The sequence below is a fragment of the Suncus etruscus genome, chromosome 4, assembly GCF_024139225.1.
Source record: "Suncus etruscus isolate mSunEtr1 chromosome 4, mSunEtr1.pri.cur, whole genome shotgun sequence".
Lineage (NCBI taxonomy): Eukaryota > Metazoa > Chordata > Mammalia > Eulipotyphla > Soricidae > Suncus > Suncus etruscus.
Genome location: NC_064851.1, coordinates 2,981,710 through 2,998,735, shown reverse-complemented (window position 1 = coordinate 2,998,735; position 17,026 = coordinate 2,981,710). Strand labels below are relative to the sequence as shown.

The 17,026-nt window shown below is 58.3% G+C and overlaps 1 protein-coding gene and 1 non-coding gene across 2 annotated transcripts; one reads left to right on the top strand and one right to left on the bottom strand.

The window, feature by feature from the left end:
• The first annotated feature begins 124 nt into the window (after nucleotides 1–124).
• On the top strand, nucleotides 125–274 carry LOC126008189 (U12 minor spliceosomal RNA). The gene has a single exon (XR_007495543.1). It is a non-coding gene; the product is annotated as a U12 minor spliceosomal RNA (small nuclear RNA).
• A 3,168-nt stretch (nucleotides 275–3,442) lies between these two features.
• On the bottom strand, nucleotides 3,443–15,081 carry LOC126006291 (NADH-cytochrome b5 reductase 3). Its single transcript, XM_049771681.1, has 9 exons — nucleotides 14,984–15,081; nucleotides 9,771–9,902; nucleotides 7,957–8,029; nucleotides 7,620–7,726; nucleotides 6,879–7,008; nucleotides 6,390–6,473; nucleotides 6,219–6,304; nucleotides 5,116–5,215; nucleotides 3,443–4,045 (listed from the first exon to the last, which is right to left on the bottom strand). Exons 1-9 carry the CDS (start codon nucleotides 15,002–15,004, stop codon nucleotides 3,873–3,875), a joined length of 906 nt encoding a protein of 301 aa, XP_049627638.1. The 5' UTR covers nucleotides 15,005–15,081; the 3' UTR covers nucleotides 3,443–3,872.
• Nucleotides 15,082–17,026: the final 1,945 nt, after the last annotated feature.

The window sequence follows — 17,026 nt, the reverse complement described above, 5'->3', positions numbered from 1 at the left end:
TTGTGGACGGTCATGGGGCGTCCATAGAGGGGGAAAAGCATGTGTTTTCATCGCCGCCCGAAACTTACCATAAGCGAAATAGGAAACCCGGTCCTTAACCCGCGAGGCGGCCATGACGCTCCTCATGCCTTAAACTTATGAGTAAGGAAAATAACGACCCGGGGTGACGCCCGGGTCCTCACTGCCGATGTGAGACGAATTTTTGCGCGGGTAAAGGTCGCCCGCCGGGTGACCCGCCTACTTTGCGGGATGCCCGCGGGGTGCGATCTGCCCGACCCCCTCTCTAGCGTCAGCCCCAAGAGCAGAAGATCGTGGTGTGCCCGGGGGGTTTGGGGCTCTTGATGATATATAATCTTTTATTTCGCAATTCTTCATCAAGTCTTATTCGGATTGTCTGGGTGTTGCTAACTTTCGAGGGGCCACGGCGGGATCCTCGGGGGACCCTCTATGAGGTTCCTGGATCCCAACACAGGTTTTATGCAAGGCAGAAGCTCTCCATATTTATTTTTTGGTTTTGGGGGGACCACACCCAGCGGTGCTTAAGGGGTTCCTCCTGGCTCTACACCCAGCAATCCCTTTACTCACTATCTCTCCAGCCCTAGAAGCCCCCCATTATTGGCTCTGGGCCCAGGGACCTGAAGCTATTGCTCCTGACGTCCAAACAAAGAGCTGGGCAGTGCAATTAAGGTGGTGCAACTTAAGGCTGGACCAGGCCCCACTCACTGCGCGGCCAAGGTGGGGTACCGGGCACCCTCCTTTAGTCACCCGGAAACTTTGCAGAACCCCATCTTCCTAGGGAGGGCTCAATCCGGGGTGTCAGGCCCTGGAAGACAGGTGCTGGGCCCATACATTGTGACCGCACAAGGAAAGTGACCTAATGGCTGCTTTGGGGGCCAGGCCCACTAATGGCACCACACACACACACACACACACACACACACACACACACACACACCTCTCTCTTCCAGTACACACACACACCTCTCCGTCTCTCCCAGCACACACAGACACACACACATCCTTCCCTCACAGTCGTTGCAATGCTGCACACCTCTCACACAACACACCCCTCTCCCTCACACAACACACACACACTCGTTGCAATGCTGCACACACACACACACAGCCCTTGCAATGCTGCACACACAAACACAACAAACACACACACACACACACACACACACACACACACACCCTCTCTCTCTCCCTCTCTCCAGGCGCCTCCCCCCAGGTAGCTGCAATGCTGTCAGACCTGTTTGCGCGGCAGTCACCTGGTCACCTGCAGTGCGGGCCGGGGTGGTGGCCCTGCCATGCCCTTGCCAAAGGAAACAGCTCCGAGTCAACGTTTCTTCTCAGGACACGCAGGGCTTTGGCCAGACACGGTGGACTGGGAATGCAAGGCGTGTGGCCGCGCCTGCAGATAAAGGCTCCGGGGGTCTCACTTTGGAAACAGACCCGGAGCCTGGGAGGAGGGCTGAGACGCCTGACCATCCACGAGCCCACAGCCAGGCGAGCCGACTCCCTCAGGCCACTTACATAGAAGTTGAAAAAATCAAAAAGCATTTCATTAACTTCTAAAATTTATTTTGGGGTTTCGGCCACATCGGGGGGGGGGGTGTGCTCAGGGATCACTCCTGTCAATGCTCAGGGGACCCTATGGGATGCTGAGGATAGAACCTGGGTCAGAGTGAAAGTACAGCAGGGGGCCCGAATAGCACAGCGGTGTTTGCCTTGCAAGTAGCTGATGCAGGACCAAAGGTGGTTGGTTCGAATTCCGGCGTCCCATAGGGTCCCCTGTGCCTGCCAGGAGCTATTTCTGAGCAGACAGCCAGGAGTAACCCCTGAGCACCTCCAGGTGTGGCCCCAAAACCAGAAAAAAAAAAAAAAAAGTACAGCAGGGAGGGTGCTTGTTTTGCAAGCAGCCAACCTGGGTTTAATCCCCGGCATCTCATAGGGTTCCCCCCTCACCAATGCCGGGTGTGATTCCAGAGTGCAGAGGCAGGAGTAACCCCTGAGCACTGCCTAAAACTAAATAAATAAAAGAACCCAGGTCAGCTCTGTGCAAGGGAAGTGCCTGCCTGCTGTACTATCTTCCATCTGGTGCACTGGGTGGATGTGAATCTTTTCAAGTTCGGAGCTGCAACAGGGCCTGGCAAAGGACTCAACAGCTTTGGAACCACCAGGGTAATCTGGAGTTTAACCCCCTGGACCAGGCACGAGACAAGGCCATCTGACCACCTCGGGGCTGAAGTCATCCCCTCCCTAGGAAAGTCAAAAGTAAACAAATGAAAACTATGAAGTGTTGTGTGAGGGTCAGGGGCAGAGTCCCAGGAGAGGGTAGGGGCTGGGGTGTAGATTATTCTAGTGTCAGGTGTAAGGCCTGGCCTGGAGCCATTTCAGTGGGGAAAGTGGGGCATGGGTTCCATCTGAAGATGTCTAAAGAAGGGGAGAGGGCCCCCACTTGCTTCCCAGTGGCCATCCCTATCCCTTTTCCTTCCCCCCACCCCGCCATGCTATTTTTTTAATGTTTTTTGGGGGGGCCTCACTTTTCGGTGCTTGGGAATAACCCAAGGTGGTGTCATAGAGCATGTGATGCCAGGGACTCAAACCTGGCTCGCTCTATCTCGTGGCAAACATCTTACATCTTAAAGCACTTTATAGCTGGCCTCAGCCCAGCTCTTAAACTCAGGCATCCACAGGCCAATGCCCACAGGGCCTTTGCACAGACAATTCAAGCCACCAGCAGCACCTCCCTTCGGATCCCAACGCAACATCCCCAGGATCACGCTCAGTGTTCACCTTCCCACAGGACCAATCTGTTTATGTTTGGGGGTCACACCTGATGGTACTCAGGGATGACTCCTGGCAAGACTCCTTATGGGACACTCAGGATCAAACCTGACCAGTCAGGGGCACGGCCGGTGCACTCCTCACTGTGCTTCCACTCTGGGCCCGGTCTTTATTTTTCACTTACTGTCATGTCTCCCCAGTAGGTGGGATAAATCTCAGCCCGTCTGGGCAAGTGGCAAGTGGCTGAGACACCCAGGGCCCACCTGACAGGAGGGAAAATGGGGGGCTACCAGTTTGGGGCACATGCTTCATGCCACCAGCTGGCCTCTGGGTACCAGATAACTTTTCTCCTTGTCCTCTGATCAGCTCTCTTGATTGTGGTGCTTCAGGGCCACAAAAATCAGGTGGTGCTAAGGACAATAAGGTCACAGGAATCACGCCCCACTCTGGCCCCATTTCAAACCCCTTCCCAAATGACTTGGCCCCCAAGACACAGCTTCCGGCCTCCAGGCACCACAGTGGGTTAGTCTCAGGCAGGTTTTTACTTCGTGGTTTATTCTGCTCATAAATGACTGGAAAAGCCGCTGAAAAACAAACTGGCTGTTGTCAAAAGGCAACATGGAAGCCACAGAGAAACCTCAGACTTGGGCTGGACCGGGAGGTGGGAGGGTGGGGCAGGAGAGTAAATAGGCACCGTCTGAGTGGAGGTCCGCAGCGAGAGCCACCATCTTGAAGCTGACCTCTGTGGTGGGATGTGCTGGGAGGGGAGTTTTGGGTCAGCCGCCCCTCTGCCCTGCACTCCTAAGGGACTGCAAAATAAAACCGTGACGGGTGTGGGGGTCCCTGGCAGTTGGAGCTTGGGGCCGCCAGCACCTGCTGGTCAGATTCCTGCCCCTGGGTCTGCTTTGGAGAGAAGTGGGGTACAGGTGACTGTGGCCATGGGTTGGCCCCGTAGTGTGTGGGTAGGGAGGAAGGTTGCCCCAGAGGGGTCCCCGCCTGTCACAGAACCAACTCCCCAAGATCCCCCAGAAACCAGGGCGGAGGTGGGGGCTGTGAGAGGGGCGCAGGGGTGCGGGACATGCTCAGAAGGCAAAGCAGCGCTCAGTGGGGTGTCCCACACGCTCCAGGTTGGGCAGGCAGGCGTACTGGATCATGGGGGGCGGCCCACACATCAGCACCAGCGGCTGCTCCTCGGGCGCCGGCAGGTGTGTCCGGATCATGTCCTCGTTCACGAAGCCCTGGCTGTAGTCCCAGGCTGCGGGCACAAGCGGGGTCAGGTCAGCATCCCAGCGGCCAGCTCTCCCCAGGGCCGACACTGACCATTGCACTCACTCAACAGATTAGGAAACTGATCACACACACGGCAAGAGGATGAGGCTGGGCACCAGACCTAGGGCCTACCTGGGAGGCCATCCAACCCATCACTGGGCCAGAGGGCTGGACAAGCCTGCAAGCCTGATCCCCTGCGAGCTCCCTCAAGGCAAAGCAGTAAAAAATAGCAGCCAGTGGGGCTAGAGCTAGAGCACAGTGGGGAAGCATTTGCTTTGCACATGACAGACCTGGGTTCAATCCCCAGCATCCCATAGGGTCCTGAGAGCACCACCAGAAGTGATTCACAGGAGTAACCCCCTGAGCTGCTGGGCATTGCCAAAAAAGCCACCAAAAAAAAAAAAAAAAAAAAAGCCAGTGGGGCCGGAGAGACAGCATAGCATTAAAGCATTTGCCTTGCACACAACCAACACAGGACAGATGGCGGTTCGAATCCCAGCATCCCATATGGTCCCTCAAGCCTGCCAGGGGTGATTTCTGAGCAGAGAGCCAGGAGTAACCCAAGTGCCGCTGGGTGTGACCCAAAAACCGAAAAAGAATAAATAAATAAAGCCAGAGTCTTGAGAAGCAGCCAGGAAGGCTTGTGGGGGACCCCAGGGCACTACGCACACATATCCTGCCTGCGTCATGAACACAAAAATACACACACACACACACACACACACACACACACAAACATAGACTCACAGCCCTGGGGGCCCGCATAGCATCTCATGTCCCTGTCTATGTCACGGTGGGACATAGATGCAGGAGACAAGCAATGGCTGGACCCCCAGAGAGGTCCCTGACCTCCCCCGTGCCTGAAGGGGGCACTGCTCAGGGCCCTGAACCCCAAGGAAGGGGGAGCACAGCCTCTCCACCCAGGATGACCCAGAGACCTGCCATTAAGAAGAAGAGGGACCCTGGCTGTGAGGTGCCCTTTCCCACCCTAAACCCTGACTGGAAGTCTATCCACGGGTGCTCTGATCCCCAGGGTGCCCCATGCTGCCGCCTCACCTTCGGGGGCCTTGTCCACCGTGTACCAGAGCTTGAAGCGGGCGGAATGTTGGCTTTGCAGCTCCTCCAGCTCGGGCCGAAGCAGAATGTCTTTCTCCGTCTACAGGGGCCAGGGCCAGTCAGGGGCCTGACCCTGACACCCCACTTGTCCCCATCCCCACCCAGGTGCTAACAAAGGGGACACTTGGGCGGCTGGCAAAGGGCCACTGCAGGGACGTTAGAGGTTACTGCCCCAGAGACTTCGGCCCTGCCTCCAGGAAGTTTTCCTGGATCTGCTCTAGATCTCCTCATCTCCCTACCACAGACCACAGGCCACTGCCTTGTGCTGCTCAACAGAACTCGGTGGACGAGGGGGATGTTTTAGATCTGTGATGGTGCCCAGACTGACTGCAGGGGCTGGGGCTCTCTGTTTTGTACTCTTGCTGGGAGGTTGTGGGCCATGTGTGGTTCTCGTAGCTCTGTGCTCAGGGGCAGCTCATGGCAGAGTCCAAGGGGTCACATGGAGCCGGGGCTCAAACCCAGGCGGGCCGCATGGGGGACCAGAGCCTTTCCCTGCACTGTCCCTAGGATCCGACAGGGGGCTCCAGAAACCCAGAAATGGCTCCTGACACCAGACGGTGACTCCCCCTTAAAGGCATCATCACCTTAGTTACCGGCCATGTGAATGGTCTGTTCTAGCATATTCCATCAGTCTCTAGACTTTCCCTTTTATTGCTCAAAGCTGGGAGAGGAGGCCAGAGTCATAGCACAACAGGGAGGGCATTTGCCTTTCACGCGGCTGTTCGATCTCCTAAATTCAATCCTAAATTCGATCCCTGACATCCCATATGGTCTCCCAAGACTACCAAGAGTGAATCTTGAGCACAGAGCCAGGAGCAATCCCTGAGTTTCAACCAGGTATGGCCCCAAAACAACACCACAATAAGACAACAAAAAAAAAAAAACGAATCAGCATGTCCCAGATCTTTCAGCCCCAGTAAGGTAGGTGCTGTGCCAGGGCACCTCGGGGTGCCAGATTCTGGGAGAAAGGTACATGCCCCTCTCACGGCCATGCCTGGTGCTCACCTCCCCCCAAAACCTGGAACTCCCTCATGCCCACAGACCTGGTTGGCGAACAGCAGATAACACACGGTGTGGTCATCTGGGTCCTTCATGATGGCACGAATCACCTGCAGCATCGGGGTGATGCCTGGGAGACAGAGAAACCCCTCCAGGCTGAGTTGGGGGGTGCTGCAGTGGGGGGGCCGGGAAGGGGCGGGGCATAGGCCACGTACCGGTGCCTCCTGCGATCATGCCCACCGACTTCACCGTCCTCACCACCGGGCTGGACTTCTTGTCGGGGCGTATGGCGAACTTGCCTGCGGGATGGGCAGGAAGGGAGGCCTGGCACTCACACTAGGCCATGGAGGGGGCACCCGGACCAGAAAAACGGCCCCCCCAGGGGAAGGGCTCAGGTGTGGTAGCTACCCTGCAACCCTGGTCAGTCAGGACAGCATGGAACATGGGGAACCAAGGAGTACCCCAAAAGGTCCCCCAGATGCAGACTGCAAGGAGATGGGGACCGGAAAGGGGGAAAGGGGGAGGGGAACAGATGAGGGTTTAAGGGGGCCACGAGGGGGTGGTGAGGGGTGCAGGGATGCCCAGGTCCACCCTGAGCTCTAGTTGTCAATCAGCCCCGTGTGGTGGGTCCTTGGGCCCCCTGGACATGAGGTGCCCCAAGAGATGGGGTATAAGGGCACACAGGGGCAGCCACCCAGTGTCACCTCTGCCCTGGTAGACAAGCAGCCCGTTGGGGCCCCGGAACTCAATGGTGTCCCCGATCTTCATGTTCTCCAGGTACTGGGACATCTTCCCCCCGGCGGGAAACTTGGGGTGCGTGTCCTTGAAATAGACCTACAGGGCACAGTCAGGGCACTCAGGGATGGGATGCTCTGGGCCTCACCACAGCATCCCCCCCACCCACCGCCATGTCCAGGAATGCACCCCCACCCAGCACCCACCGAGGTGTGGCCATGAAGGTGCCACCTTCACACCCTGGATCCCTTCACAGAGGGCAGAGGGGACCGTGGTGTGCCAGGCAGGAGGGGGGACATGGCAACTGGGACCAGGACCCCCAATCTCTGCTCGGTGTGGGGAGATGCCACGACCTCTCATCACCCCCTGTCTACACTGGGTGGTACTGGATTTCATCCAGAGCCAGTGCCCCCGACATCATTTACTGCCTGCCCCTGGCCTCGAGCTGGGGGAGGGGGTGTGTCTAACACTACTGACCCCAACCCACCTCACTCCCCTGCCCTCTCCTGTCTCAGGACCTTTGCACATCAAGGAACCCCAAGCCCAGCCCTCATCTCTATGAAGTGGAAGAACTTGCCAGGCAGAGTTTGGGGCAGGGGGAGCTCTAGTCTTGGGTCCTGTTCTGCGAAGATGCTCGATCTGACCTGACCTGACCCCCCACCAACCCCTCCCGAGCAACCCCTCCTGGCCACGGCCCCCACAGGTCCTACCTTGACCACCAAGTCCACGAAGCCCTTGTCATCATCACTGGAGACGGGTGTGTAGGGCCGGATGACCAGGTTTCCATCCACGCGGGCCGAGAGGTAAATATGCTGGCCTGCAGGGATGCGTGAGGGGAGGGGGTCCCTGCATCTGATCACTTATGGAGTGGTCCTGCTCATCCCACTGGAGCCCCTGCCTCTCCCCGCTCCCTGCCTGCAGCCACCTCCTCCTTGAAGCTCTCCTATTCTCCCTAAGTTGGATTCCAACCTGTCCACCTCTGGCCTGACCAGGGGCCCCAGGTGGCAGCTCCGCCCCAGGGAGGGGATACCGGGTGGGGGTACTCACCGATAGGGAGGCCCAGGATGTGCTCGGGTGACGGCAGGGCAAAGCGGAACCTTCTCGTGTCATGGTTGATGACCTGCAGAGAGGGGCTGAGCTGTGGTGGCTCCCAGAGGGGATAGGGGTGCCCTGAAGTGCAGGGGAGGGAGGAGGGCAGTGACCTGAGACCTGTGAGTCAGAACAGGCAGAGAACTGGGGGGTCTAGAGGGCAGCTGCTGAGTTGGGGGAAGAGCACAGAACTTCAGCCTTGGGCTGGCCAGTTCTGGGGGTGGGGTCTGCGCTGGGGTCCCTGAGTCCAGGCTGGAACCAGAAGCCCCAGAAAATGGGGTTGAAGGGTACCCAGCCCCTTCTCCAGACTAACAACTCCCACCAAAGCCTTTGCACTCTCAACAAAAAGGCCCCAACACCTTCTGGGAGTGAGTGAATCCAGCATTAACGAGGTTCAGGGGCAGACAAGACCCACCATGGAGGAGGATAGACAGACAAGACAGACAGACACTGTGCTGGGCAGCCTAGCGCTGTGTCAGGAGAGGTGGGATTTTTCTGGGGCCAGCAGACCCTGGCCAGCACCCCCAAAGACACCGCCCAGACAGGCGCATCCCAGAGAAATCACAACATCAACAAGAGAAGCAAACGGTTTAAAGGGCAGATTCCCTGGCCGATGAGTCACTGGAAGAAGAAAGGAGCGTGTCAGGCTCGGAGGGATGGGACGGGCCCAGCTCTGGGCAACGGGGGCATTTCTGGGGAGGCTGCTCTGACTTTCCACTGTCTGCAGTGTGGCGGCCCCCGGCATGGAAGTCCAATGGATTCCAGCGTGGGGGGGGGGGGGGGCAGATGATTCTGCCTGTGACTCAGTTCTCCCGGCCACACCCCAAGGAGGCAGCTGGAGGTGCCAGAAATAGCACAAGGGGCGGGGAGGAGAGAAGGGCCTCCGCCCCACTTGGGGCCACCCCAGACCCCAGCTGCAGCCCAGCTTACTATCAGGGGGGCTGGCGGGGGGGGGGGGGGCCCGCGTGGATCTTGGCACAGCAGGGACCCCCATAGCACAGAGCAAGGCCGGGAGTTGCCCCCCCCCCCCACTGGCAGCACCACCGGGGGTGTGGCCCAGTCAAACAAACAAAACAAAACAAAAGGAAAAGGCCCAGGACAGCCAGGCCACACCCGGCCACTGCACAGAAGCAACAGGGTGTGAGGGGGGAACCCCACCCCAGTAAAGCGCCAGCCCATACAAGGGCTGAGCCAGTCCCCCAGAATGGGGAGGAGGTCACCTCAACTGCAGGAGCAGCAGCACACCTGGTCCCCATCACACCCCGTGGCTGGAGTGATAGCACAGCAGGAAAGGCCTCTGCCTTTAATGTAGCCAACTCAGGTTCAATCCCCGGCATCCCATGGGTCTCCTCTAGCCTGCCTGGAGTAATTCCTGAGTGCAGAGCCAGGAATAACCCTTGAGAACCTCCAGGTATGGGCCCCCCCCCCCAAAAAAAAAAACAAAAAGGTCCTGGCTAGATGGGAGTCCCCTCACCTTCAGGGATGGGACCCCCCCAGGAGACCCAGAGACCTGAGCCCTGCTGCGACCCCCAACCCCATGGGAACAGGTCCCTTTCATCCTGTGGTCCCGTCTAATTAGTGGGGAGATCAGACCTAGGGGTCATGAAGTGGTTCTCCCACCATACCCGTCTGGGGGAAGACAGTGGGTCCCAAGCCAGAAGAGTGGAGACGTCTTACACGCTCACACCCACATGAACACACATATGCACTCACACCGCCTGTGCGCACATATATGCAGTTTCACAGATGCACACACACACACACGCTCTCACCTCCTTGTCGACGAGCCGCAGCGGGTACTTGATGTTGGGGCTCTCGAGGGTGATGGCCGGGGCCGAGCGCTGGAAAAGCTTCATCACCAGACTGTACAGGAACCAGACCGGGGACAGGACCACGTGGCCCAACTGCAAACAGGGACAGGATGGCGAGGTCAATGAGGGAGCAGGGGGACTTGGGAAGTGGTCTTCACCCCTGATGTTCACCACCCTGGTCCAGGGAACCCCCAGATTCCAACCGACACTGGCTCAGAGAAGTTTCTGGAACACTCCTCATGAGGCCCACTGGGGCACTGCTCGGTCTCTCGTGCTCAGGACCATGAAAGACAGGTTCTCAGGGAGCCCTGGGTCCCCTACAGGCATTTTTTGTTTGTTTGTTTGCTTGTTTGGGTTTTGGGTCACACCCAGCAGTGCTCAGGGGTTACTCCTGGCTCTACGCTCAGAAATCGATCCTGGTAGGCTCCGGGGACACATGGGATCCCGGGATCGAACAACCATCCTTCTGTATATAAGGCAAACGCTTTACCTCCATACTATCTCTCCGGCCCCTATAGGCTTTATTTATTGATTTATTTGACGTGGAGAGAAGCAAAGCTCTGCAGAGAGGCGGACAGTGAGGCCAGGAGCCCCAACTCATCATGAACCTCAATTATTTATTTTTTTGGAGGGTGTTTGGGTCACACCCAGCGGTGCTCAGGGGTTCCATCTGGCTCTGCACTCAGAAATTGCTCCTGGCAGGCCCGGGGACCCATATGGGAGGCTGGGAACTGAACTAGGTTCCTCCTGGGTCGGCCAGACACCCTACTGCTGTGCTATTGCTCTGGCCCACAAAGAGCGGGTATGGGGGGACCACCTGGCAATCCAGGGGTCATGGCGCTTGGACCGCAGGGTCCCCTGAGAATCTGAGGCACTGCTAGGTAAAAGCCCAACCTCCAATAAGAGAAACTAAGGGGCTGTAGCGACAGCACAGTGGAGTGGAGAGGGCAGACCCGGTATCCCATAGGGTCCCCTGAGCACCACCAGGAGGGATTCCTAAGCACAGAGACAGGAGTAACCCCTGAGTAACCCGGGAGTGGTCCAAAGACAAAAACAAAAACAAAAAAAATCAGATCAAATACATTCAAAGAAGAGCAAGTGGAGTCACAGCACTGGCTTAAACAGTGACTCAGTCCAGAGTCCACACTGGACACAGCCATATGGGCCCGCCCCTTCCCCAGCCCATCTCCCCACCTCCCATAAGTGCCCCCTTTTTGCCGAGGCCTTCCGGAAACTCGGGACAAATTCTTTACTCCCAAGCCTCACTCCCAGGCTTCAGAGCTGACTGACAGCCCCGCACCACTCAAGGCTGGGTCAGGCACCCCAGCGTGCCCCACCACCATGGGGCCCTCAGTCTCCATGGCCTGGGCATGGCCCACTGGCCGGAACCTGGGTCACTCTGAGGAGCAAAGGGGGCTGCTTCCGGCCACCCCTGGAGAGCTGCAAAGCAGGACTGCCTGATCACGGTGAGGTCCATCCTGGAGTGTGGAACCCCCAAACGGGTGCTTGTCCTGCCCCCGGTCGAGAAGCCCAAGGGGATCGGACAGAACTAAGGTGTCAGGTCAGGTCCAGCTGCTTCTCCCCAAACCGGTTGGCCTGCGACTTCCCTGCCCACTGGCTGAGGTTTCAGGCCTTTTGTTGAGGCAGAACAAAGCGCCCAAGTCCGGCTGGGCCTTCTCACCCGCCCAACCCCGGCCCTGTCCCCTGGGGCCCTGGTACGTGACCACTGGAGCCGGACAAGAAGCCGAGTCCCCCGCTGGGAAACACAGGGTGAAAGAGCCACTTTTTCTCCACTACATCCTGGGGCAGGGAGTGCCTGGGGTCAGCAGCCCTGGTCCCCACCGCCGTGGATGACCCTCCAACCCTGAATCCCCCATCCCACGGAGCAATGGGGCGGAACCACACTTCACATCAAGGTGGGGGCAGTAGCTGTCACACATGACAGATAAACTGAGGCCCAGCTCAGGCACCAGGCAAGGCCCTTTCCAGCCAACCCTTCCCAGCAGTCTAGCTCCCTTCCCACAGGAAAGACTCTCAGCTCTTTCCTAAAAGCCCAGTCTGGCTCCCCAAGGGCCGCTGACCCCAGCTCTGGGCTCAGCCTCTCACCACAGAGTTCCTCTCCCGCCAGCAAACTCCTATACATCCTCCAAAGCCCAGCGCCTAGCCTAGAGAGATGGTCCTTTGAGTCTGACATCTCGGGGTGTCCTCCCATGTCCCCTAGACATATCCTGAGGGGTTGGGGTGTCCATTTAGAAAGGGATAAAGTGAAGCTCCAGACCTGAGAAACCACCAGTCAGGTCATGAGAGTTGACTGGACTTGTCCCCTACCCCACCCCTTGTCGGCCCCACACAGCTGCTTCTCTGCAGAGCCAATAACACACAACACACACACACACACACACACACACACACACACACACACACACACACACACACACACACACACACACACACACACACACACCCCTACTCCTGGGATCTGCAAGCATCCTCCCCATCAAGTCTGTTCTGACACCCAAGGCAGGAACTTTTTTTTTTTTGGTTTTTTGGGTCATACCCAGCAGCGCTCAGGGGTTACTCCTGGCTCCACACTCAGAAATCTCTCCTGGCAGGCTCGGGGGACCATATGGGATGCTGGGATTGGAACCAATAACCTTCTGCATGAAAGGCAAACGCCTTACCTCCATGCTATCTCTCCGGCCCCAGGCAGAAACCTTTTTATCTGAGAAAGGAGGAAACTGAGGCTTGGGGAGATCCTCAGAGATGAGCTTGACATGGGGCCCCTCATTTGCTGCCTATATGTGTTCCCAGGCCACCCAAAAGGGGCCCTGCTGTCCTGGATGGGGGGCGCAGGACCCGAGCTCAACCCAGCTGCCCCCAGCTCTGGAGCACGGCACAGGGGGCCAGGCCCCCCAGCACCAACTGTCTGGAAGTTTCCAGGCTCAAGCCCAGACCCCCATACACACACACACACACACACACACACACACACACACACACACACACACACACACACACACACTCCAGAAGCCTAGGCCTCTGGCATCTGGAGTCCGTCCCAGCACTGTAGACAGCAGCTAAACACATCAATGTCCAGGGCTGCGTGTGTTCAGGGGCTTGGCATGGTGCCCCGAAGAAGGACAGGTGGGTGCCCACGTCTGACCACTTTGATATGGCTGACACATGTGTGTGTGTGTGTGTGTGTGTGTGTGTGTGTGTGTGTTAGCATGAGAGTGTCCTGCTGCCCAGAGATGAATAACCCATCCCCGTTGGCGGGGACAGTAAGGTCTGGGTGGCACTGGAGCCGACTCTCTCTCCTCTCATCTTTCCACTTCTCTCTCTCCCCCCCCCCCCTCATGTATCTATCTCCCTCACAAGGAGCCCACCTGCCTCTTTGGAATATCACAGAAAGTGAAAGGGAAAGAGGTGCCTGTGCCCCAGAAGCTTCCAGAAAACCCCCTGCTCCATGTACCAGGGTCATTCCTAGTGGCCCAAGTTCAGTCTTAAAACCTTAGCACCCCCACACCACAGCCCAGACACCCCCACCCGCAGACCAGGCTGACTGCCAAGGGGGACCTTGGGTCCTTGGTGCCCACTTACCTGCCGCACCGCCTGCTGTCCCCAAAACAGACCTACTGGACTGGCCTGCACCTCCTTCAAACACAGGAAGCAGGCAGGACACTGGCAGGAAGTTCAGCTCTGGGGGGGGGCCCAGCCTAGGACAGGGAGTGCCTGGGGAGCAGGGGGGCCTGGGAGCCTGCTTTCTGGAGCCTGAGCGGATCCAGCCAAGGATCTGCAGCACAGGGGCCCCAGCAGCCCCAGGTGGGAGGAGCCCCCCAGGCCTGCAGGTCTCAGATAAGCAGGGGCCTGGCTGCCATCCACAGAGGCAGGTGGGGACCAGGAACAGCGGGGTCCCATCAGGCCATCTGGTGACCAGCTGGGGGATGAGTTCAGGTCTCCAGACTCAGAGACAAAAATGTGCCCCACTGGGAACACGCTGCACAGGACCAGGGAAGGGAGGAGGCAGGGTCTCAGGTGGTGGGGAGAGGAGTGCCACAGGCTCACACTAGACAAGACAGCCCCTGCAGGTGAATGCACCCTATTCCTGAACTGCCCCCACTTGCAGGCCAAGAGGCCATTTGCCTTGTCCAGCCCTGAGGGGTGTACCCTGAGGCAGGGCCTCGGGAACAGAAATGAAGATCTGGGGGCCAGAGAGATAACATGGAGGTAGGGAGTTTGCCTTGCATGCGGAAGGACAGTGGTTCAAATTCCGGCATCCCATATGGTCCCCCATGCCCTCCAGGAGTGATTTCTGAGTGTAGAGCTAGGAGGAACCCCTGAACACTGCTGGTGTGAAAAAAACAAAAGAAAAGAAAGAATGCTCTGAGCCTCGCCCCACTGTCCCAGCCTGCACCCCGCAGGAAGTGGGTGTGAGTGTGGGTGTGAAGAGCCCTACTAAGTACGTATGTACACACACACACACACACACACACACACACACACACACACACACACACACACCCCTACACGCACACTGAGGCTGGAGGAGATCCAGACAGCCCGAGGCGACAGAGCAGAGGTGACAGCACCCAACAAACAGACTTTGGAGCCGGAGGGCCACGCTACCTAGCTAGCCAGCTAGCTCCAGTGCCAGGCCAGCAGCCAGCAGCCAGCAGGGAGGCGGCGCCCAGCACCCTGCCAGGCTCCTGAGTCAGTCTGGCACAGCTCAGGGGGGCAAAGAGAGACAGACAGGCGAAGGGGTGCGGCCTCAGCAGCTATGGGAACCCCTAAGAGACGGGGGGGGGGGGCAGGATCCTGCCTGCAGCCTGACCCCCACACACATTGCAGACACCCCTCACCTCACTGCAACTGGGGTGGGGGCAGTGCACACATTCAAGTGCTCTCCTGCACGCCCACTCATTCCCCTGCACGCTCACAAACGTCCGGGGGTGCTGCCACGAGCCCCCCAAGATCCACTGGCCCGCAGGAACCCCCCGAGTCACCCCAGGCCCCACCTCATGCAAGGATCCCCCAATTCCACGCAGGGGACTAGGCGCCGGGGAAGCGCCTCGGGAGACTGGGGCCCGGTCCAGAGGCCCGATACGTGCTTCAGGGGGTGCCTCGGAGCCCCATGCGCCCCCCAAACCCGACCTGCGCCCGTTGCACCCACGCACCGTGCTCAGCTGCGACCCCATGATGCTCCACCGTCGCCTCCGCCACTCGCACCGCACGGCCCGGCCTGCCTGTCCGCCGCCTGGGCCACGCCCCTCGGGTCACGGGGCGGGGTCTGCAGGAGCCACGCCCCGACACGCCTCTCGACTTCCGCCTGTCATGCAGGCCACGCCTCTCCTCATTATTACAAGGGCGTGGCCTTCCGAAGACACGCCCCTGAGCGGCTCTCAGCTTTCACCTGTTAGACAGACCACGCCTTCTTATTAGTATAAGGGGCGGTGTATAGTAGACCACGCCCATTGAGTCGTCGGAGGCGGAGTCTGGGAAGACATACCTCCGCCATACCACCTTCCCGCTTCCGGCCGCCGCTCGGCGTAGGCCACGCCTCCTCCTCCTCCTCCGGAAGGGAGACGGCCGCCCCCTGGTGGACAGCCAGAGGAAACCCGGAAGTGAAGGCTGCTGAGCAGGCTCCACTTGCCTCCTGCATCCAGGTCCATCTTTCCTTCTGGAACATTCCACAGCTAGCCAGCCATCAGCGCTGCTTTTCAGGCCACCCTCCTGAAACAAGCACTCACCCCATACAACTATCTGCCCTCACACCCTCAGCAGTGGAGCTCTGCTAGACCCCCCCACCCCCAGTCATGGCCAGCCCTGCAGATGACTTCCTAGGCTGGATCATTGTGGAATGGAGTCTGGGGGAATCAATCCCCTGGGATGGACCCTCCATCCTCTCTCCCTGCACCCCAGGTGGCCACCCCTGGGGACAGGCCTCACCCTGAGATGCTCCCTGGATCCAGAATGCATGAGTGACACAGACTGTGGGCTCCTACTGCTTGGTTTGGGGATACCCAATGATGCTCTGGGCTCACACCTGGGAGGACTCCAGGGGACCTTTTGGGGGCGTTAGAGATCAAACCTGGATCTGCCATATCAAAACACATGCCCTCATACCAGGACTTTCTCTCGCCCCCCATTGGGCCCCTGTCTGGATCCAGGCTGGCCCTGTGCCCTCCTGAAAGAGCCTTGGGCCTATTCCTTGTCCTGTGACCCACAGCCCTGTGGACACCCAGCCCCACCCTACCCCGCCACACTGCTGCCCCTCGAGGCTGGGGGTGAGGTGGGCAGAGTCTGTAGGTGGGCACAGATGGGCACAGCAGATCTGCCAGGCCAGAGAGGGATAATGCAGTCAGGATAGCGCTCCTGGAGGAGGCCAAGGTGAGACACCGGTGCTGTGAGGGGATGGGGCTAGGGCAAGTAGAGGAGTGGCACTCAACAGAGTGCTCTGGGGCCAAGAAGGTTGTTCAAAAGCTATCTGTGGGGGCCGGAGTGATGGTGCAGTGGTAGGGCGTTTGCCTTGCATACAGCCGATCCAGGACAGATGGAGGTTCGAGTCCCGGCGTCCCATATGGTCCCCCAAGCCAGGAGCGATTTCTGAGCACAGAGCCAGGAGTAATCCTTGAGCTTCACCGGGTATAGCCCCAAAACAAAACAAAACAAAACAAAAAGCTGTATGTGGAGCCTAAAGGATAGTATAGCTGGCAGGGAGCTTGCCTTCATGCGGCCAAGCCAGGTTCAATCCCCAGCATCTGTCTAGTCTCTTGAGCACTGCCAGGAGTAATTACTGAGTGCAGAGCCTGGAGAAACACCTGAGCATTGCCAGGTGAGGCCCCGAAACAATAATAATAATAATCAAAAGCAACATGCTTTAAAAAGTTTATTATATCTTTGGAGGGGTTGGGGGAGTTGGGCCACACCATGCAGTGCTCAAGGCTCACTCCTGGCTCTGCATTTAGGGATCACTCCTGGCGGCCTTGGGGGACCTTCTAATGCTGGGCCAGCCATGTACCAGGCAAGTGCTTACCCACTATGCTGTCACTTAGCCCCAATTTATTCATTTTGGTTTATTTTGGCTCTGGGGTGACACCCAGCTCTGCTTGGGGGAATATGCACAGCTCAGTGCTTGGGGAGTGCTCCCAGTGGTTACCTGGGCCAGACAGTGCCAGGGACTGGACTTGGGCCTCCTGTTTGCAAAGTGTGTGTTCAGC